The sequence below is a fragment of the Corythoichthys intestinalis genome, chromosome 19 (genome assembly GCF_030265065.1).
Source record: "Corythoichthys intestinalis isolate RoL2023-P3 chromosome 19, ASM3026506v1, whole genome shotgun sequence".
Lineage (NCBI taxonomy): Eukaryota > Metazoa > Chordata > Actinopteri > Syngnathiformes > Syngnathidae > Corythoichthys > Corythoichthys intestinalis.
Window position 1 is genome coordinate 37,963,568 of NC_080413.1, and position 17,498 is coordinate 37,981,065.

Here is a 17,498-nt window from a genome sequence, read left to right on the forward strand (position 1 = left end):
TTTATGACAAGCTTTACTTAGAGCCAATTAACTTTGATTAATTATATTAACAGTTAATGCTTGATTAACATCAACTGGCACAACAAAATTGCCATTACTTTGAAGTGAAATGTAAAGAAATAAACATAAAAGCACCAATTCAAAATAAAGGGCATTATGCGGCTCCCACATTAACTCCAAGCCTTTTTAAAAGTGGGATGTCCTCCTCATAAGACCTCATTGAACGTGTATGTTTAGCTTTGTAAAATGCGAGCAAAAACACGTTTGTCAGTGCATGTCGCTGTTCATTACCTTTATTCCGCCCTATTCCGCCACATGTCCATAGGGCGAGTGGGGTCCTGTTTGACATCAATAGTTTGCTTAATTGCCACATGCTCTCTGTTTTTTTCGTGCTTTTCAAAGTTTGGATGGCTGAAATTCTTTGACCCTACATAAAATGCGTTGCTCTAATCGGCGACATTGGGATTCTCACGGCACATTTTGTACCGCATTTCCGTGCGAGCATCATTCACTTCTAGCCATGGTACCTCCTGTAGCCACTTTTCAGCAAAAGTCCTTTTTTTCGGTAGCTCCGGTGACGTCTCTGCAAAAGCGTATGGAAGCCGTTGAGGGCCAGCGCGTTTGTCTACGTCCAGTACGCATGTGCGGACCACTTATGTGCACCCCTGAATATAATATAATATAATATAATATCATGTAATGTAATATAATATAATAATACTGTATTCATTAAATAGATAATAACCAAATAACCATTGCTCAGTTCTTCACAGAAAAAATCCAGGACATAAATAATTCTATTGGAAAAAAAAAAAAAAAAAAAATTATTATTTTTTTTTTTTAAACAATTTTTTTTTTGTTTTTTTTTTTTGGTTTTTTTGTTCAGGGGGCCGGACCAAATGTGGCTGCGGGCCGTATCCGGCCCGCGGGCCGTAGTTTGGGGACCCCTGGTGTAGATTATACAGTGGTACCTCTACATACGAATTTAATTCGTTCCAGGACCTTGTTTGTAAGTCGAAATGGTCGTATGTCGAGCAGGATTTTCCCATAGGAATACATTATAATTCCATTAATTCGTTCCAAAGCCTAAAAACATACACTAAATTCTTAATAAATACTGCTGGCACTGTTACAAATGGCAATTAAACATAGAAAAACAAATAAGTTATAAATAAATAAGTCAGAATAATATAATAATAAGAAGAATAATTAATAATTATTCCTGTAAATAATGTAACGAATTGGATTCTAATATGGCGGACACTTTTTACTGTCCCTGAACGCACCGCGAAGCTGACGTCACGGTGAGATAGGTCGGTGCGGTAGAGATAATACTTTCGTTTTCTTGAGAGCAGTCAACTGCTTAAGACAATGGGCGTTTTGTGTTGGATAAGTTCTTAAATAAATGATAAAAACGTGACGAAGCTGGCGATTTCCTTGGCAATGTTACCACAATAATAATTGTCACCTTAACTTATAAATAGTGGCGAACGGTGGTCGGAAGAGGACCATGGAGCTGTATTGTTGAGCCAGTTCAGGGACGCGCACACCAAGCTCATATTTTTCTATAACTTGCATCTAAATTTCAAAGGTAAGCATCACTTTTTTCCTTGTTTCTCCAACTGTATCAACTTTTTTTGAAAACTGTGTTGATTTCTCACACAAGAAAATCCACCGTGCGTTCGTTTGCAGTGCTGTCATGTCGTCGTATTTCGAGCAACTCGTCGGATGTAGAAACAAATGGCGGCTCAAATTTTACGTCGGATGTCGAAAAGATCGTGTGTCGAAGTGATCGTATGTAGAGGTACCACTGTATTTACTCCGTCTTCTCTACTATAATGAGGACCAATACGGTACGACAGTATAACCTAGAAACGTCAACGGCGCAACAACGTGGCCGCTGCGAGAACGCAGTGAAACGCGGGCGTTAAAGTCAATCAGCCAATGCACAGCAGTCGCAGTGTGGCCGTGTGTTAGACGCGTCCCAGAAGCGGCTCAACACGACACACGCGAAAAGAAAGGCAGAGTTTATTATTTGACGCGAGACGCGAAACTCCTGCGTCAATACTACTATCGGTAGCTAGGATTGGGCAGACCGGAAGTCACTCGTGTAAAAATACTGTGGATCCGGTCGATTTTCAAACTAATATGCAATCGTAACCCACTTTTTGAGCCCATTAGATCTCTTGAGTGGTAGATCGGGGCACAGTTGACTTGTCCTTGTTGATTTACTGCTGTCTTCTCTGCTATAAAAATAACCAACACGGCCCCGTGTTCAATACAAAACCCTCCTACCACAACAAAACAAATAGGAACTAATATTCACATAGGAACTAAAGTTATACAACATAAAATATACAATATAAATGAATACTACATCACATTTGTAAAATATAAACACATAATAAAATAAATATTAGCCCATTTAAATAAAATAGATTGAAATGAGCTAAAACACCTGTAATTAATAACAATAATACACAGATCCTGCTTACACAATTAAATTTATTAATTTCTGTGTGGCGCTTTAACTTGAGAAAATCCACCAATAACGCTTTTGAAAACTGTTCATAAGAAAAAAAAATGATTCATTGAGGGATTTTATTTGTGAAAGACATGTTAAAATCTTTGTCATTGGGATTGCTTTTCTCTTTAGCACAGGACTTCTTTTTTGTTATTTCTTTTAGAAAGAAAGCTAACCAATACGTGGGGTCTGAAAGGCAAATTGTTGTTGGATTATCTTTAAATACCCGCTACTTTTTAAGCAGAATTCTAGCTTTGTATAGACCCCTACCCACCGGCGTCACAAAATCACGTGCTCGCTGTATGGTTCCGCCCCCTTGTCCGTCATTTTGTTTCTGTATTATCAATGGTCTCAATTGATCGAGCAATTTATAATGCATTTCATGGAAGACCCGGTGCTTTCGGATGCCGTAAACTCACTTGATGCGTTGCATAAAAGGCGTTATGTGGAAAAGCTTCAGTTTATCCATTCGCCAGATCCATATTTGATGCCTAAATCGATGTTTTTCGACCCGCTGTCTCCGCCGTATTTGCCTGACATCTGCTAGCTACCCTGATATGTACAACTATCTTGTCCACACAAAATCAGCCTATTCTCACGAAAGTTTGAAAAACTTTAAGAGCTTGGAGGCTTATAAATACTTCGTTGCTGGTTGGGAGAAACAGGTCCTCGTCCACGAAAATTCGGCAGGAATCTATCTTGTGCTTGGAAAGGTGAGTTACGAAATTTTCAATTGAAAATCTTTTGTTATTGCTAACATCCACTGTCAAGTCTAATGTATTTCACGTCGTTTGTCAATGGAGTTAGGGCTTTTAATGTTTATATGGTTTAGCGATAGCACTCTCACTACATACATACGTGTATGTTGTCGGCGATTAGCCTAGCAATGATCTTAATTGTGGTTGTCAGCCCAAAACCCTCTAAATATATATTAAATGCATCTTACCAGATATAAAATGACTACTACATAATCTGTGGTAATCGTTTGGAGCCCAGTTTTCTCGTCGAATTGCAGCAGCCCATCTCGCTCTCTTCTCTCCGGGTCTCTCGGAATCCGGTAGAACTTCAAGTCTCTCCGTCTTCTCCGTCTATCTTCTCTGTTATTGCAACCGACCGCCACACACGCCTTCACCATTTTGATTATTAATGTTAACGAGCAGAAAAACACGTCGTAAATAGGAGGAATGTACGTAGCCGTAACAGGTAAACATGATGTGTTGACGGACAATTGGGCGGCACCAGTCAGGAGGAAGGAGTTGTGACGTCACGTGGGTAGGGTCTATAGGCTAATGTTCTTATTGTTGAAAGCACAAAGCTGTGTAATTAACAACTAGCACATTTATATTTTGCATTTTGTTTTCTTACTGTACCGAAAATGAACCGAACCGTGACCTCAAAACCGAGGTACGTACCGAACAGAGATTTTTGTGTACCGTTACACACCTAATGTATATATATGGCGGAAAACAGACAAGGCTGAAAAAGCAATTTCTGCTCTTGCACCCCTCTTTAAAATAAACTGCTGTATTTTAAGCCAAACAAGAACTGTTGTGTTTGATAGAACAATATGTCTGCATGCTGCCATAGCAGTTTTATGGTGCATTAAGCCCCCAAAGTATTGATAATTTATCATTTTTACCCTGGAGACCCCCGTTTAGAGACACTGCGCAACCGCTTTTGTTTCAACCCAGCATTAAAAAGAAGGTAAGTAACTATCTTTATTTTTCTAAATGTCTATCATTTTTAGCTCAGAATCATTAATTGATGTCTAATATTTAGTTTAAAAAAAAAAAAAAAAAACTTTATAAAATGATTCACTCACATATATTATGTCACAATGACAAAATAATGTCTGTAAATAGGTTACGGAGATCTACCTCATAACTATCGCTTAATTGTATTTTTTTTTGTTACTGTCGCATTTTCCCCTATATTTTAGATGATAAATAGTCGATCCAAACAAAGTAAAATTGGGGGAAAAAAAGAAAAGAAAAAAAAATCTCGTCCACGCCCTGATGTCTGCGATTTCTGCATTGTGACCCTTGTTGTATTATCGTGTTTCACCCATAAAATCCCAAAAAAGTCCGGCTGTGGCCATTCACAGCTGTGTCTTTACACTCGGTGAGACATGCTACACAGAGTTTTTGGATCGAAATAAGGTAAGGTGTACTCTCTAATGCTCTCGCATCGAGTTAGCCTTTACAGGTTAAATTTTTTCTTTTTTTTTAATGCCCTCCTGTTCAAAAATTTTCTTCCCCAGAAAATTGAGATTTTAAGCTTTCAGATGATGTATCACACATGCATTTAGGACAATTATGAAGTTTGGCCAAATTGGGGGTCTCAGAGCGGAACTTCAAGTCAACCCAGTGTTTTCCGCCATATATTCTGCAGTCCATATTTCACTTAACATAAGAGTTTTGCCTCCATTTAGTAAGCAGAATAAGTGCTCACTTTTTACACACTTGTACTCACAGAGCACTCTCGCAGGTCATGAATTCACCAACTATGTAAAGTCACGGTTGTCACTCGGAAGGCGTACCTACAAGTCTTTTCACATGTGAATGGCATGACCTGCGTGAGTGTTCTGTTAACAAACACGGAAAACAGTGAGCCTGACTTAATCTACCTACTAAAGGGAAGATAATGTCAAATATTCATTTATTTAATATAAAACTGAGCCGGGATCAGAGGGTTCAAAGCGCCGCATTTCGCTCCGGAGCCGCAGGTTGCTGAGCCCTGGTTTAGACTAATTCCGAATATATATTAAAAAAAAAAAAAAAAAAAAAAAAAGACAAAAAAAGCCTTAAACATATTATTTTTAAAAATCCCTAATAAGTTCCTAAAATGTGCTTTTTCTTGTCTTACAACTCAAATGACCACATTGAATCTTAAGTTGAATTAAATTATTTTTTTATTTTTTGGGGATATTATTTGTTTTATTGCCGTCTCTGTGAGAGCCTTTATTTAAAAAAAAAAAAAAAAAAATCTTAGTACAGTATTCCAAATATTATTTGTAGAATATGTGTCCTGCAACATGTGTGCTTTTTATTACGGTAGAAGAAGCAGTTATTCAGATAATAGATGAGTTTGTTAGGGTTGAGAGTTCATACATATTTCATTTACAGTAATTGGCTTTGGAGTCATTTCTCAGGAATTAACACCTTTAGCAACATGCAAAACTGGGGTTTTGTCAAAAGTGACAGTCATATTAGTCATTAAGCGCAACTTTTGGCGTGTCCAGTTATTAATTTAGCACTGTGTCAAATTATATATGTGGAGTACGTGGCTCATTTCAGAATTGAAGGACATTTTAGGACAAGTGAAATATTTTAGTGGGTACTCCAGACTTGTATGCTTTTAAAAAAAAACATTTTCAAGCATTGTTTTCTGTTATGATTTGGTCTCAAAATACAGTTGTCAGATAATGATTTTTTAACAGATAACCCTATATTGTCCAACTCCAAAAATGCGATACCGATATCAAAACCGATACTTATATATACGCCCATTGCCTTAACATATTCATTATTTTTCAATCATTTATTAGTTCAATTAATTTTTGCACCATTAATACAAAGGTCTGCTCACGTAACAAATCTCAATAATCTTAGTTTAGAGACATTTAATGGTCAATAAGCAATGAGCTAAGCTGTGACCAGCCCTTGTACAAAGGCAGAAGGCTTTTACATTCACTTCGAAGGCAACATGCATATTGGCCCAAAACTGATAATGAAAAACCAATGTCGATATTATCTGATATTATCTTTTAAAATGCTTTCATCGACCGATATTATACACCACACTCTTGTACAGTAGGTGGCAGTATGCACCTGATAGTTGCTTGCAATGCGCTATTAAGCTAAGTTTTGGAGTTTCTTAGCTTGTTGGCTTCTGTTTACATTGCAGTCAATTTCATTCTTTTTTTTCCCTATTCTCCAAAGCTTTAGATAAAACTGAGCAGTCAATGAATTTTCTGGTTCATTCATTGAATATTGACTCGGATCTATGTATGTATGTATGGATGTATACTACATTTTTGCATTGGGAGAAAATACTTTTACAGTGGTACCCCTACATACAAAATTAATTTGTTCCAGGGCCTTGTTGGTAGGTTGAAATGGTCGTATTTCGAGCAGGATTTTCTTAAAGAAAATACATTATAATTCCATTAATTATTTCCAAAGTCCAAAAACCTACACTAAATCCTTAATAAATACTGCTGGTACTATTACAAATGACAATTACACATAGCAAAACAAATTAATTATTAATAAAAACTGGAATAGTAAAATAATAATAGTAATTCCTGTAATAATGTAACGAATCGGGTTGTAATGTGGCGGACGTGTTTTGCGTGCTGTACCTGAACGCACCATGTCGCTGTCGTGACAAGAGAGAGGGAGAGGTGTCGTTGAGATTTACTTTCTCTTTTAATGTTTCGTTGAGAACACTGTCAACTGCGACGGATAATAGGCGTTTTGAGTTGCACGAATTCTGAAATAAATGATAAAAACCTGACGAAGCTGGCGATGTTACCACAATAATAATCGTCACCTTAACTTATAAAGACTAGCAAACAGAGGTCGGAGGAGGACCGTCGAGAGACATTCTACGGCCGTATTGTTGAGCAAGTTCACGGGTGCGCACCCCACGCTCATATTTTTCTATCATTTCCATCTTCATGTCAATGGTAAGCGTCACCTTTTTCCTTGTTTCACCACCTGCACTAACCTTCTTGGAACCTGTGTTGATTCCTCTCAAGAAAATCCACCGGCGCTGTGATGTCGTCAGATGTAGAAACAAAAGGCGAGTCAAATTTTACATCGGATGTCGAAAGGATCGTGTGTCGAAGCGAACGTATGTCAAGGTACAACTGTACATTTTTTGTAAAGTAAATTTTAAAGCAAGTGCTTTTGTATGTTTACTTGATTACATTTCTTTTTCAATACTTGTTCTTTTACTAAAGTAACTTTTTTGCAGGTGTATCTGTACTTTTACTTAAAGGGAACCTCGGACTTAAAGACTTGTAGGGTCTAATAACGCATATTGTTAATTTTACTTTAAAAAAGTAATTAATTACAGTTACAAATTACTTCTCCCAAAAAGTAATTGCGTTAGTAACTCAGTTACCTGAATTTAAGAGTAATTAGTTACTTGGCAAAGTCTGTCTCTATGTTCGTAGCGGCGCTGCGGAAGCTGGCTGAACATTGTGAGTTTGGTGATGTTTTAGAAGACACATTAAGAGACCGATTGGTATGTGGACTGAGAAATGAAGCAACACAAAAGAGGTTACTTTCAGAAAGTGGACTGACATTAAAGACAGCCTTTGATGTAAGTGTGGCTATGGAATTGGCTTCAAAGGAGGCTCAACAACTGAACATTACGAGCAGAATACACCAAGTGGCAAGTACTCAAAGCAATGTTGCTGGTCCCTGTTTTAGGATTCATGTTTAAAAAAAAAAAAAAAAGTCACACAATGTGAAGTTTAAAGGGTTTTTGGGACAGCCCAATTCTTTACCCTCCACTTAACTAGACACAAGGGTATTGCGATAACTAGACAGTAACCTTTGCTATGTGTGGAAGTCATTTAAAGTTGTGAATCAACCATTAAAGTTGTTAAAATTGCTCCCGCTATTGCATTAGTTCCCTTCTGTCTACTTTCAACATGTGTAAGTTTTAAAACTGCTTCATCATTTAAAAATAGATTTAAGTTAAGATTTTGCCAATTTAGGACCATTTTAGATAAAAAAAAATAAAAAAACATAAAAAAAAGGTTCGCAAGGAAGGAGCTCTACAACAGAGCCTTCCTGAGAGGTGTACTGCTTTAAGATGGCGGCTGTTTACTAACGCATGTAGTCCTTAAAACATGTTGCCAATGCAGCCGTGTCTATCTTTAGCATCTAGTTCTATAATATGTGATATCTACCGTATCATGTGGGCGTAGTTTGTAGGCTACAGTCAGATATTATTGGAGCCACCTAGCATCGCGTTTACAACGGCGTCTTCCCCACTCCTGCTCTGCTCTCTCGTCTCCGTGAGTCCGTCTCTCTGACTTTTTTTATTCAACCAACTTAGTAATGCATAGTAACGGTAACGGCGTTGCCAAGTTGAGAAAAGTAATTAATTAGATTACTCACTACTGAAAAAAATAACGCCGTTAGTAACGCCGTTATATTGTAACGCCGTTATTAACAACACTGCTAATAAGCCACAATTGTTCTCGTTTCCGAAAATATGTTATTAGAAACACAGAAAATATTGCCATTGATTTAAAAATCTATAATATCTAGGACATGTTTTGACGTACGGAGGGCGCCATGTTTTAAGCGCGCAACGAACGCTTGAGGTGATGATCAGGGGTCATGAATTAAAAATCCTCTAGGTCCGGAAATATTTTTAATGCTTCTTTTTTTCCAAAAAATACAAACGTACTTTTACGTGGCCATGCTGATAATTACAACATTCAAAAATGTAAATAAAATATAAAGGGTGCATAAAACTAAAAAAGTGCTTTAACTGAATCATTAAATAGCAACATAGGAGCATGTTCAAGACTTCTTTTTTTTAATTGTGGATGCTGACAGGGGGATTTGCTTTATTTTTTGACAGACCTCTTCCTTTTGCTTTCCATCAACAAAGTTTCAGCAACTACACTCATACAATCTTTGACAATCGGTGCGTCACTGAAAGACTTTTTGTTTTGACCCAGTATCCACGCTATTCTGAGGGAGAATTCATTTGCGCGTTGCTGTGCAGTGAATAAATGAACCATGAGCCTTGAGGTGCGATCATTTTGAGCCCTTAATTCCGCTGTTTTTTGAGAACGGATGGCAGAGTTCATAGGGAAACTTTGTAAAAAAAAAAAAAGTTGCGTGCTTCGTCTCATAGTGCATTTTCAAATTGCTGCTTTTTACAAGCGCTACCGTCTCTGAATGAGTCTCAGATGAAGCATAGCGGTCTTTTGCTGCCGCCAGGTAAAATGAACAAAAATGTGTTGGTCCACTCCTCCTTAAACACTCTGTTTTCTGCATCAATCTTGCGTAGTTTTGAGCACGCCATTTGCCGTACCTTTTCGCCTCTTCCTCAAACTTCATTCGGCTCAGTTTTTGGCTGTCACTCCACGGAGTCTGGAAAGCGAGTGTGAGACATGCTGTTCTAAAAATAACTTTCAAATGCTTCACTCCCATTGGCTGGCTCACGCGCGTCACCGCTAAGGTTTTTGTTTGTTGCCCGCCTCCACTCTGCAAACCCGCAGGAAAAAGAAAGATTTTTGTTGTTGCAACGTCTATTAGTCCGGACATCTTGAGATCCGGTCCAGATGGCTTGGGGGTCCGGAACCGGACCGAGGTCCGCGGTTCCGTGACCTCTGACGTAGATTGTCAGTGTTACTCGACGAATACTCCCAGGTTACTGCAATTCCTTCTACACGGCGAGATGTTCAACACATATGCTCATTGGGTATAAGCGGAGAGTACAACCCATTTGTGTTTTTATTGAGTCTTTTATTACTTTTTCATTGCCTCAAAAATCTTTTTGCATGTGTTTCCCCTTTCATACTTTTAAGCATTGCGTTTTCTTGTGGTAGCTTTAAAGCAGATTGTTGATCTGTTGACCATTTTATTCACGTAGCATATTTAAACCACCCTTATTTGATATTACTACGTTTAAGTATTTTCTTAAAGCATCTTTAGTATGTTCTGTCTGTATGGATCTAAACAAAACAAGCTACAAAACACACGGTAGTACTTTGGGTGTCAAAATCGCCTCTTGTAGGATGTATCGCAGGTGTAGCACATTGTGGCAAAACACTTTTCTTTTTCTACTCTCGTCTTGTCTCATCCCATCTCTCTTGTTAATTTTGCTTTTGCTGCTCGTTTTGTGAAATATCGACAGTGCTGTCATGATCATAATGTTCCTCTCGGGTTCAAATCGAAAGACTTGAACAGATGGCATGTTTATGTCGCTAGAGTCATACTCTGGAAGCCCAGCAACGTAACCATGTGTTGTCACTGCCTGCGATGTCAACAAAATTTGGCGACCTACTAGGTAAACTAATGTTACAAATTGTACAAAACCGAAAACATCAAGAGGCAGCGTTTCCCCTACATTTGAAATATCGTGGCGGGCTGCCACACTAAAATAAAAGCCGCCACGGCTTGCAAATGAGTTTTTTTTTTTTTTTTAAAGATTTAAAGAGCCACTAATTTATAATTTGTATAATTTAACATGACGTCTAAATGCATATATGAAGCTAATTTGTACGCACAATTGGCCATAATTCGTCTGAAATAGCAGCTAAAATCCAAATTGTTCCTTTTCACGCTTTATTTTGAAAAGCGCATCAGTTCTACTGAAAGCTTACGGTTGTTACGTCAGCTCGGCACAGAGATGGAAATCGGGAGAAAAACCCACAGAAAGGCATTTGAAGTTAATGAATGTATTTCTTGGTTAAGACTGTGAAAACGACCTTAATATACTGACATTGACGTAACTAAGTTCTTTATGGGGTGTTTTTGGCCCGAATCGTCGCGTCCTACTCCTATCATAGCATTTGACGTCACTCGTTGCCATTTCAGAAGAGTATTTTGAAGTACGGTATTTTGGAAAGAGAAAAGTTCCTAAGGTCGAGGGGTCCGCTAACAAAATGACCATTATTTTTACGATGATCTAGACCGTCACGTTCCGAAATATTTAATTAGCGTCTGAGGCTGATTAAATATTTCGGAACTCTCATGCACCCAGGTGCTCTTCAGTTGCGAAGGTATTAGCTCTCACGTTTGGAGGAGTAGAAATAACCAAATGGGTATGGCAAGGGTTGTATTTTAATGTCGAGATAACGTTTTGAAAAACTGAATGAGACGAGATCGCACGTGGAGATGCAGATCAGGAATGTGCACAGTCCAGGGTAGGAGAAGTAAGCAAAAAAGCAAACAGGAAATCTAGCTGGGACCCAACATGGACAAAAATGGCAAAGTTCAAGCTGTGGCTGTAACACAAAAATCAAGGTGTTATTTACCTATTATTTTGAATAATCACAATCGTATTATTTTAACTTAAATTGTAACATTGAAAAAGGTTATATATAACCTTGCATAACCCTTATCGAAAAAATTACAAAACATGGCGTATTTGCATTTAAACAAGTATTTTTCATCTCATTGGAACCACTCAATATATGAATTTGTACTAACAATCAGAAAAGTAACTCCCACGAAGACACCTCAGTATGAACTGAGTTGGATTGGCTAATGTAAATTCAACATATTTGATTTAAATCCAAATGGGTAATCGAATGAGTTTCAGAATATGGACCAGGTCAGCATGATGTCAAAGATGGCATTGCAGACTGATGAATGGGGAGTGCTGCTGAAGGCAACCGTCGGCCATTGCGTTGACAGTGCCCATCTCAACAGTGAACTGTATGATTTTTCTTCAATGAACAGAGTAAGACATTTGGTCAACTTTACATTGTACAGAACTGTACAATGTAAGTTTGAAATGCTTGAGTGTCTTCATTTCAGAGATCTAATTTTTTCTCATTCCTGTGTAGGTGAAGACAGACTTGAGGAAAAGGGGGAACGTCTTGCAGCACGCCTCACATTGACTACAAATGGACCACCTATTGCTGATTCCCCCCACCCCCCTTTTTTCCCCCAGGAAAATCAAGTGTTTCCAGGCAGGATGCAAACTTTGCAAATAGATCTTGGTTATGGTTCTTGGAAAAAAGATAAATGTTGTCAAAAAAAAAAAAAAATCTTATTGTCATGATATGAAACAAATTTGGTGCGGCACAACATGATGGGGTTGTCCGACTACGAGGCAGACCACCACCACAGCTTAAAAAAATCCTAGGGGAAACCCTGAGAAGGGTTTCAATGTGAAATTATTTTAACTCATAATAACATTCATCTTTTAAGAACTACAAGTCTTTCTATTCGTGGATCCCTTTAAGTAAAAGAAGTGAGTACTACATCCAGTATTATCAAATATTGCATGTTTTAGTATTTTGTATGAGGATTGTTTCAAATTTGATAGGGGGGATTTGCAATTCTGGAATGAACTATGTGCCAGATGTGTTCTTCTGAAGCAATGACTAAAAATTTCCAAAGTATGATACTGCATGTGTAGTGGTCCCAATTACATACATGTCATGCCCAGAAGGAGAGACAAGTTGAGCTCCTTTCCTTGCGCCCTCTGAGCCAGAATGCTGCGGAGAGCCTTAAGGTCCAGTAGACACACGGACAGTTCCCTCAAAAGTCGTCCAACTTGTGGCATCTCCACATCAGACAGTGCATGCTCCTGCAGCCAGTTATCAACCTGCGCCTGCTTCTCAATAAAAGAACAATTGAAAATATGTTGAGTGGAGCTAGACAGATTTTTCCTAGCAGAGACAGTAACACACACATTACGTTATTACCTTTGATAAGGTTGTAGATTGAATGGATGGACCTTCTATGTTGTCACACTGTTGTGAAAGGCTTCTTTCTTTCTGTAATTTTTTATTGGTCACCTATCAATACACAGTTTGCAGTGAGTATGTTGATGTTCATAGTACGGCTTTAGCATACAGACAAGGTTGTAGTTTTTTGGTGGTTGAAAGTAATCATTCCCAATTTTGTGTATTGCAATTTATATGGTGAGCTCTGTGTACAATGAGGAAAACACTTTACTATTTTTTCAAGCAAATGCCACAATAAAATGAGTAAAAAATAATAAAAGAGGCCAGAATACTTTCTGTACCAATTTTCTAAGTGTACATTTTTACTGTCAGAGCATAAACATAAAAAAATAAAACACACTTTTTAAAATGATAGTTCTTAAGTTCCAAGAGTTTGTTGACATACCCTGAGTTGCGAGTTAAGTCTCTCAATCTGTACTTTCTGACGCTCAATGAGCTAACGGGGAGCAAACAGAACATGTCAGTGATCACATCTACTATATGTGTGCTTGTATTTGTGCATTGATCTGCTTCACTCTTTACCTTGCTGCTCTGGTCTTGTTTCTCCTGGAGTTGAGAATTTTCCACCTCAAGATGCTTCAGGTCCAGCCTCAATCCATCATCCAAACACTTCTGCACCTTCTGTTGCAACCTATAGACAATAAAATGGGAGACATGGTGAGCTGTCACACAAAGCTGGTGAAATGGAAAAAACGGCATTATTTGTTATGTAGGATTGCTGATATAATCATATGAAAGAAGACTAATAAACCAAAACAAATACAGGGTTCGTACACCTTTTTTGTAACCAAATTAAAACACTTTTTAAGAACTTTCAAGACCAATTTTCTAGTTTTTCCAGTACCTTAAAAACATCCCAATGTATTTTTTTTCTCCTTCAGATGAATCAGAAATAAAATATCGTGCCTTCTCACAACTACGCAAAGACACGCTGATTTTAACAAGATATTATCGCGTACTTATCTTGTTTTGATCCAAAACTCCGTGTCGCATGTATTACCAAATGTAAAGACACAGCTGTGACTTTGTTTGGATTTTATGGCTGAAACATGGTCATTTAGCAAGGAGTGCGACGCAGAAGTCATAGACAAAAATGAGTGGTCGAAATTTTCTTTTTCAAATATTTACCCTTTTAAACTTTTTTTTATTTCCCCAATTTTTCTTTGGATCGATTATTTACCATCTAATATATCTGGGGAAATGCGACAAAAATGTAACAATGTGACAAAAAACAAAAAAAACAAAAACAAAACAAAAAACAAACAAAAAAAAAACAATAAGGAGATAGTTAAGAGGTAGATATCCATGACCTATCTATAGACATTTTTTTTCATTGTGAGGTAATTTGTTTAAAAGTTTAAAATACTCAAGGAAATACTTGAATACCTGCTGTTTCTGTTGAATTATCAAATATAAAACTATTGTCTCATTTTGTTGTTGTTGAATGTTTATCCTAACAAGTTGAATAAATATTATAAAGCATCAAAACATCTCGTTGAGCATGTTTGGTTGTGAATGGGACATTGATATTACAAATTTTGACAAAACATTTGGGGATTTTTTGTTTTGTTTTGTCTTTTCGGGTCCAAAATGTTGATTATAATTGGTCAGGGAAGAAAAGCACAGTATTTGAAGGTTATGGTGTCCTGAAAAAAGGGACTCAAACAGGCCATTATGAACATTTTTTCTTTGAAATATAAAGGTAAAATAGACCCGGATCTTAAAGGGTTAAACTCCAAACTACGACTCAATTGCACTGTACTTTTGGGAGTGACGGTGTAACATGGGGCATTAAGGGAAAGCAACTTCAGAACGAGCGTGTAGAAGTGATGAAGCAAATATATTTTGTTTTCCTTCATTTAATAATAGTTAATATTTTTAGACAGGGTGCGGAGAAATGTTGTGTGCCTAATACGTACAAATTTTTGCCTGTGAATTCAGACCCAAAAAGGCTCAGCACTCTTAGGAAATTAAGGTTTAATACATGTCATTTGAACTTCCTGACAATACATTTTAAAGCTGAATATTGAATAAGAAGCAGAATAGTACCTGTGCACAGATGCAATCAGCTCCTTCTCTCTCCTGGCTTGTGTCTCAATCTTGAGATCTTTCTCTTTCAAAAGAGTACAGCTGTCCTCCAGCTTTCCTTGTAAGTGAGCTACCATTTTTTCCAGATCCTGAGCTCTCAACTGCACCTCCTCTAGCTGAGCGCGCACAAAACAAGAGCACAAATAATTCCACATCCATAATATACAGTTAATTTGTGTAAAATTTGAAATTTGAAGCAGAGAAAATGCCAGCATAAAAAAAAGTCAAGTGGGGCTTGGGAATCCCGCCCAAAAAACGTTTCAAACGTTTTTTTTTTTTTCCTATTGTACGATTTCAATTATTTTCCCATATTTTTGTTACTTGATTATAGTGTTGCAGCTATTAATCGATTAACTCGAGTAAATCGGTTAGAAAAATAGCTTCAAATCAAATTTTGCTACTTCGAGGATTCGTTTAGTTAGAGTGCCGTTGTAATAGTTTGTAAAGTCCTTGCATTTAGTTTTATTGATTTGAGTAAATACACTGCCCTCTAGTGGCAACAGTGAATTTGACATAACTCATTTAATATGGCTGGATCCAGCAGCTCCCTGTTAAGACCAACATAGGGTTGTAAATTTCTGTTTGAGCTAATTGTTTGTGCATTTGTAATTAGATGTATATTTAGCTGTTATTCATGGGAATGTGTTTGAACGATTTTTTAGGAGCTTTGTAAAAAAACAACTTAAGCATTTTATAGCATTTAAGCTAGCGGACTTTCGCAATGCAAGTTAGCCAATTATACTTGTTTTGTACTTGGATCCTCATTTATTTTATTTTTTGTACCATTTGAGGCTAAGCTCAGGTATTTTCATTTAATTTTAAATGCATTTATTGCTTTTGTGAAATGAAACTGCCCTCTCTTCCCTCTCCTGCTTTCTTTGTCAGTCTTGTTTTGTCCTCTTTTTTTTTGTACTTTTCTTATCTCTGAGGACCTGCTGTTGTAGGACTCTCACACAAAAAAAACCATGGATTTTCTTAGTTGGTTCCTCGGCGCTATTGACAAGATTTTTTCAACAAGACACGGTGCCCCAAGAAGGCCATCCTGCCCGGATGGGATCTTTGAGGCGGGCTATGTGAGGGACTCATGGGACCACTGGAAGCCCACGTGTCTCACAGTCCTATCCGTGGAAGAAATCGAGGATATTTGGCTGTTTGGCGTGTCGGTCCTGGGGTTTCTTTTGTTTGACTTGGGAGGTGCCCTACTGTACTGGAAAGTTTCCAAGATGGTAGCTTTCAAGGAAATTGACAACTTGACCACTGATCAAACAGCAATATTCAAGGCTTTATAGGACCGGGTGGATTGGGAACTTATTCCGTGCAAACACGGTCTGGTCCGGGGATGGGTGGAGAGAAGTGGATACCATCGGGCACCAGCTGATGGAGCTGTCGCGAAAGACCGCTGATGTTGGTAAGGACTTCAGGGAACTGAGGTCCTACCTTCACCTTGATGAGTGCGACCGACTCAGGACCCACTGCATTTTTTGGACATACTAAACTCTTGATAAGGCTTAATTTTGGCTTTAAAACCTTTATTCCCTTCCTGCCCCCCCACCCCCACCCCAAACACCACATCCTCTGTCGAATCCTGCTTCTGTCTCTTCCTTCTATCACTGCCCCCCCCAGACCAGCCATGACCGGTCAGTTTTCCTTTTTGTCGTAACAAAAATTCCTGCATGTGACCAGTGTGTTATGTCATATCCCTGCTATGTTGTATGATATATGTTGTTTTGCTGTCACATTGTAACTGCTATGTAATTTCTGAAGTTGGCGGCGCGAGACAATTTGCAGTGGCCCGATGCTTTTCGTTCTAACGCAATTTCGTTGTCATCTGTACTTGCACTGTATGTCAATGACCATTAAAGGTTTCCATTCCATTTCCATTCTGCATAGCTTGAAAAAACCCTCGGGTATTTTATTTTGTATTTTCACATTAAATGCCATTTTTAAAATGTTAGCAAGTCTTTGTTTTACGTCTCCTAAAATTTATTCCGCAACGCGTTAAATGTTTCTAATCTGATAACTCGATTATTCGAACTAATTGATAGATTTATCAATTCAATAATCGATAGCTGTAGCCTTACTTGATTGTTCGATTTCTTTGTTTAAAATCTGCAATTAAAACATGAAATTCATTTATTTCTTTATAGGGTACAAAGTTGCTTCAAAATGCAGTATTTTAATGTTTGAAATTATAGATGTGGAATGAAGCAAGTATTACTTTAAGGTTCAAGGTGTGCGTGTGTACCTGAAGTGTCTGAACTTGCACTTCGTCCACAGTTGGCATGTCAGCAAGGTACTTCTCCAGAGTTTCAATGCGTTGTTGTTTTTCATGGTTCTGTTCACTCTCCCGGTGAAACTTCTTTTTCAAACTGCTGATGTAGCGATCCCTTGTCTTTATCTAGTCAGAAAAAATATATCAATTTTGTC

The 17,498-nt window shown here is 37.8% G+C and overlaps 1 protein-coding gene across 1 annotated transcript in view; it reads right to left on the bottom strand.

Moving 5' to 3' along the window:
- Positions 1-17,498, bottom strand: part of cep85l (centrosomal protein 85, like) — a 35,423-nt gene that overhangs the window by 5,055 nt on the left and 12,870 nt on the right. Inside the window, exons 7-12 of the mRNA XM_057823530.1 lie at positions 17,317-17,469; positions 15,033-15,187; positions 13,506-13,614; positions 13,369-13,419; positions 12,942-13,034; positions 12,670-12,850 (exon numbers count right to left, since the gene is read on the bottom strand). Coding sequence (XP_057679513.1) covers positions 12,670-12,850; positions 12,942-13,034; positions 13,369-13,419; positions 13,506-13,614; positions 15,033-15,187; positions 17,317-17,469 — 742 coding nt within the window. The remainder of the gene's footprint in view (positions 1-12,669; positions 12,851-12,941; positions 13,035-13,368; positions 13,420-13,505; positions 13,615-15,032; positions 15,188-17,316; positions 17,470-17,498) is intronic.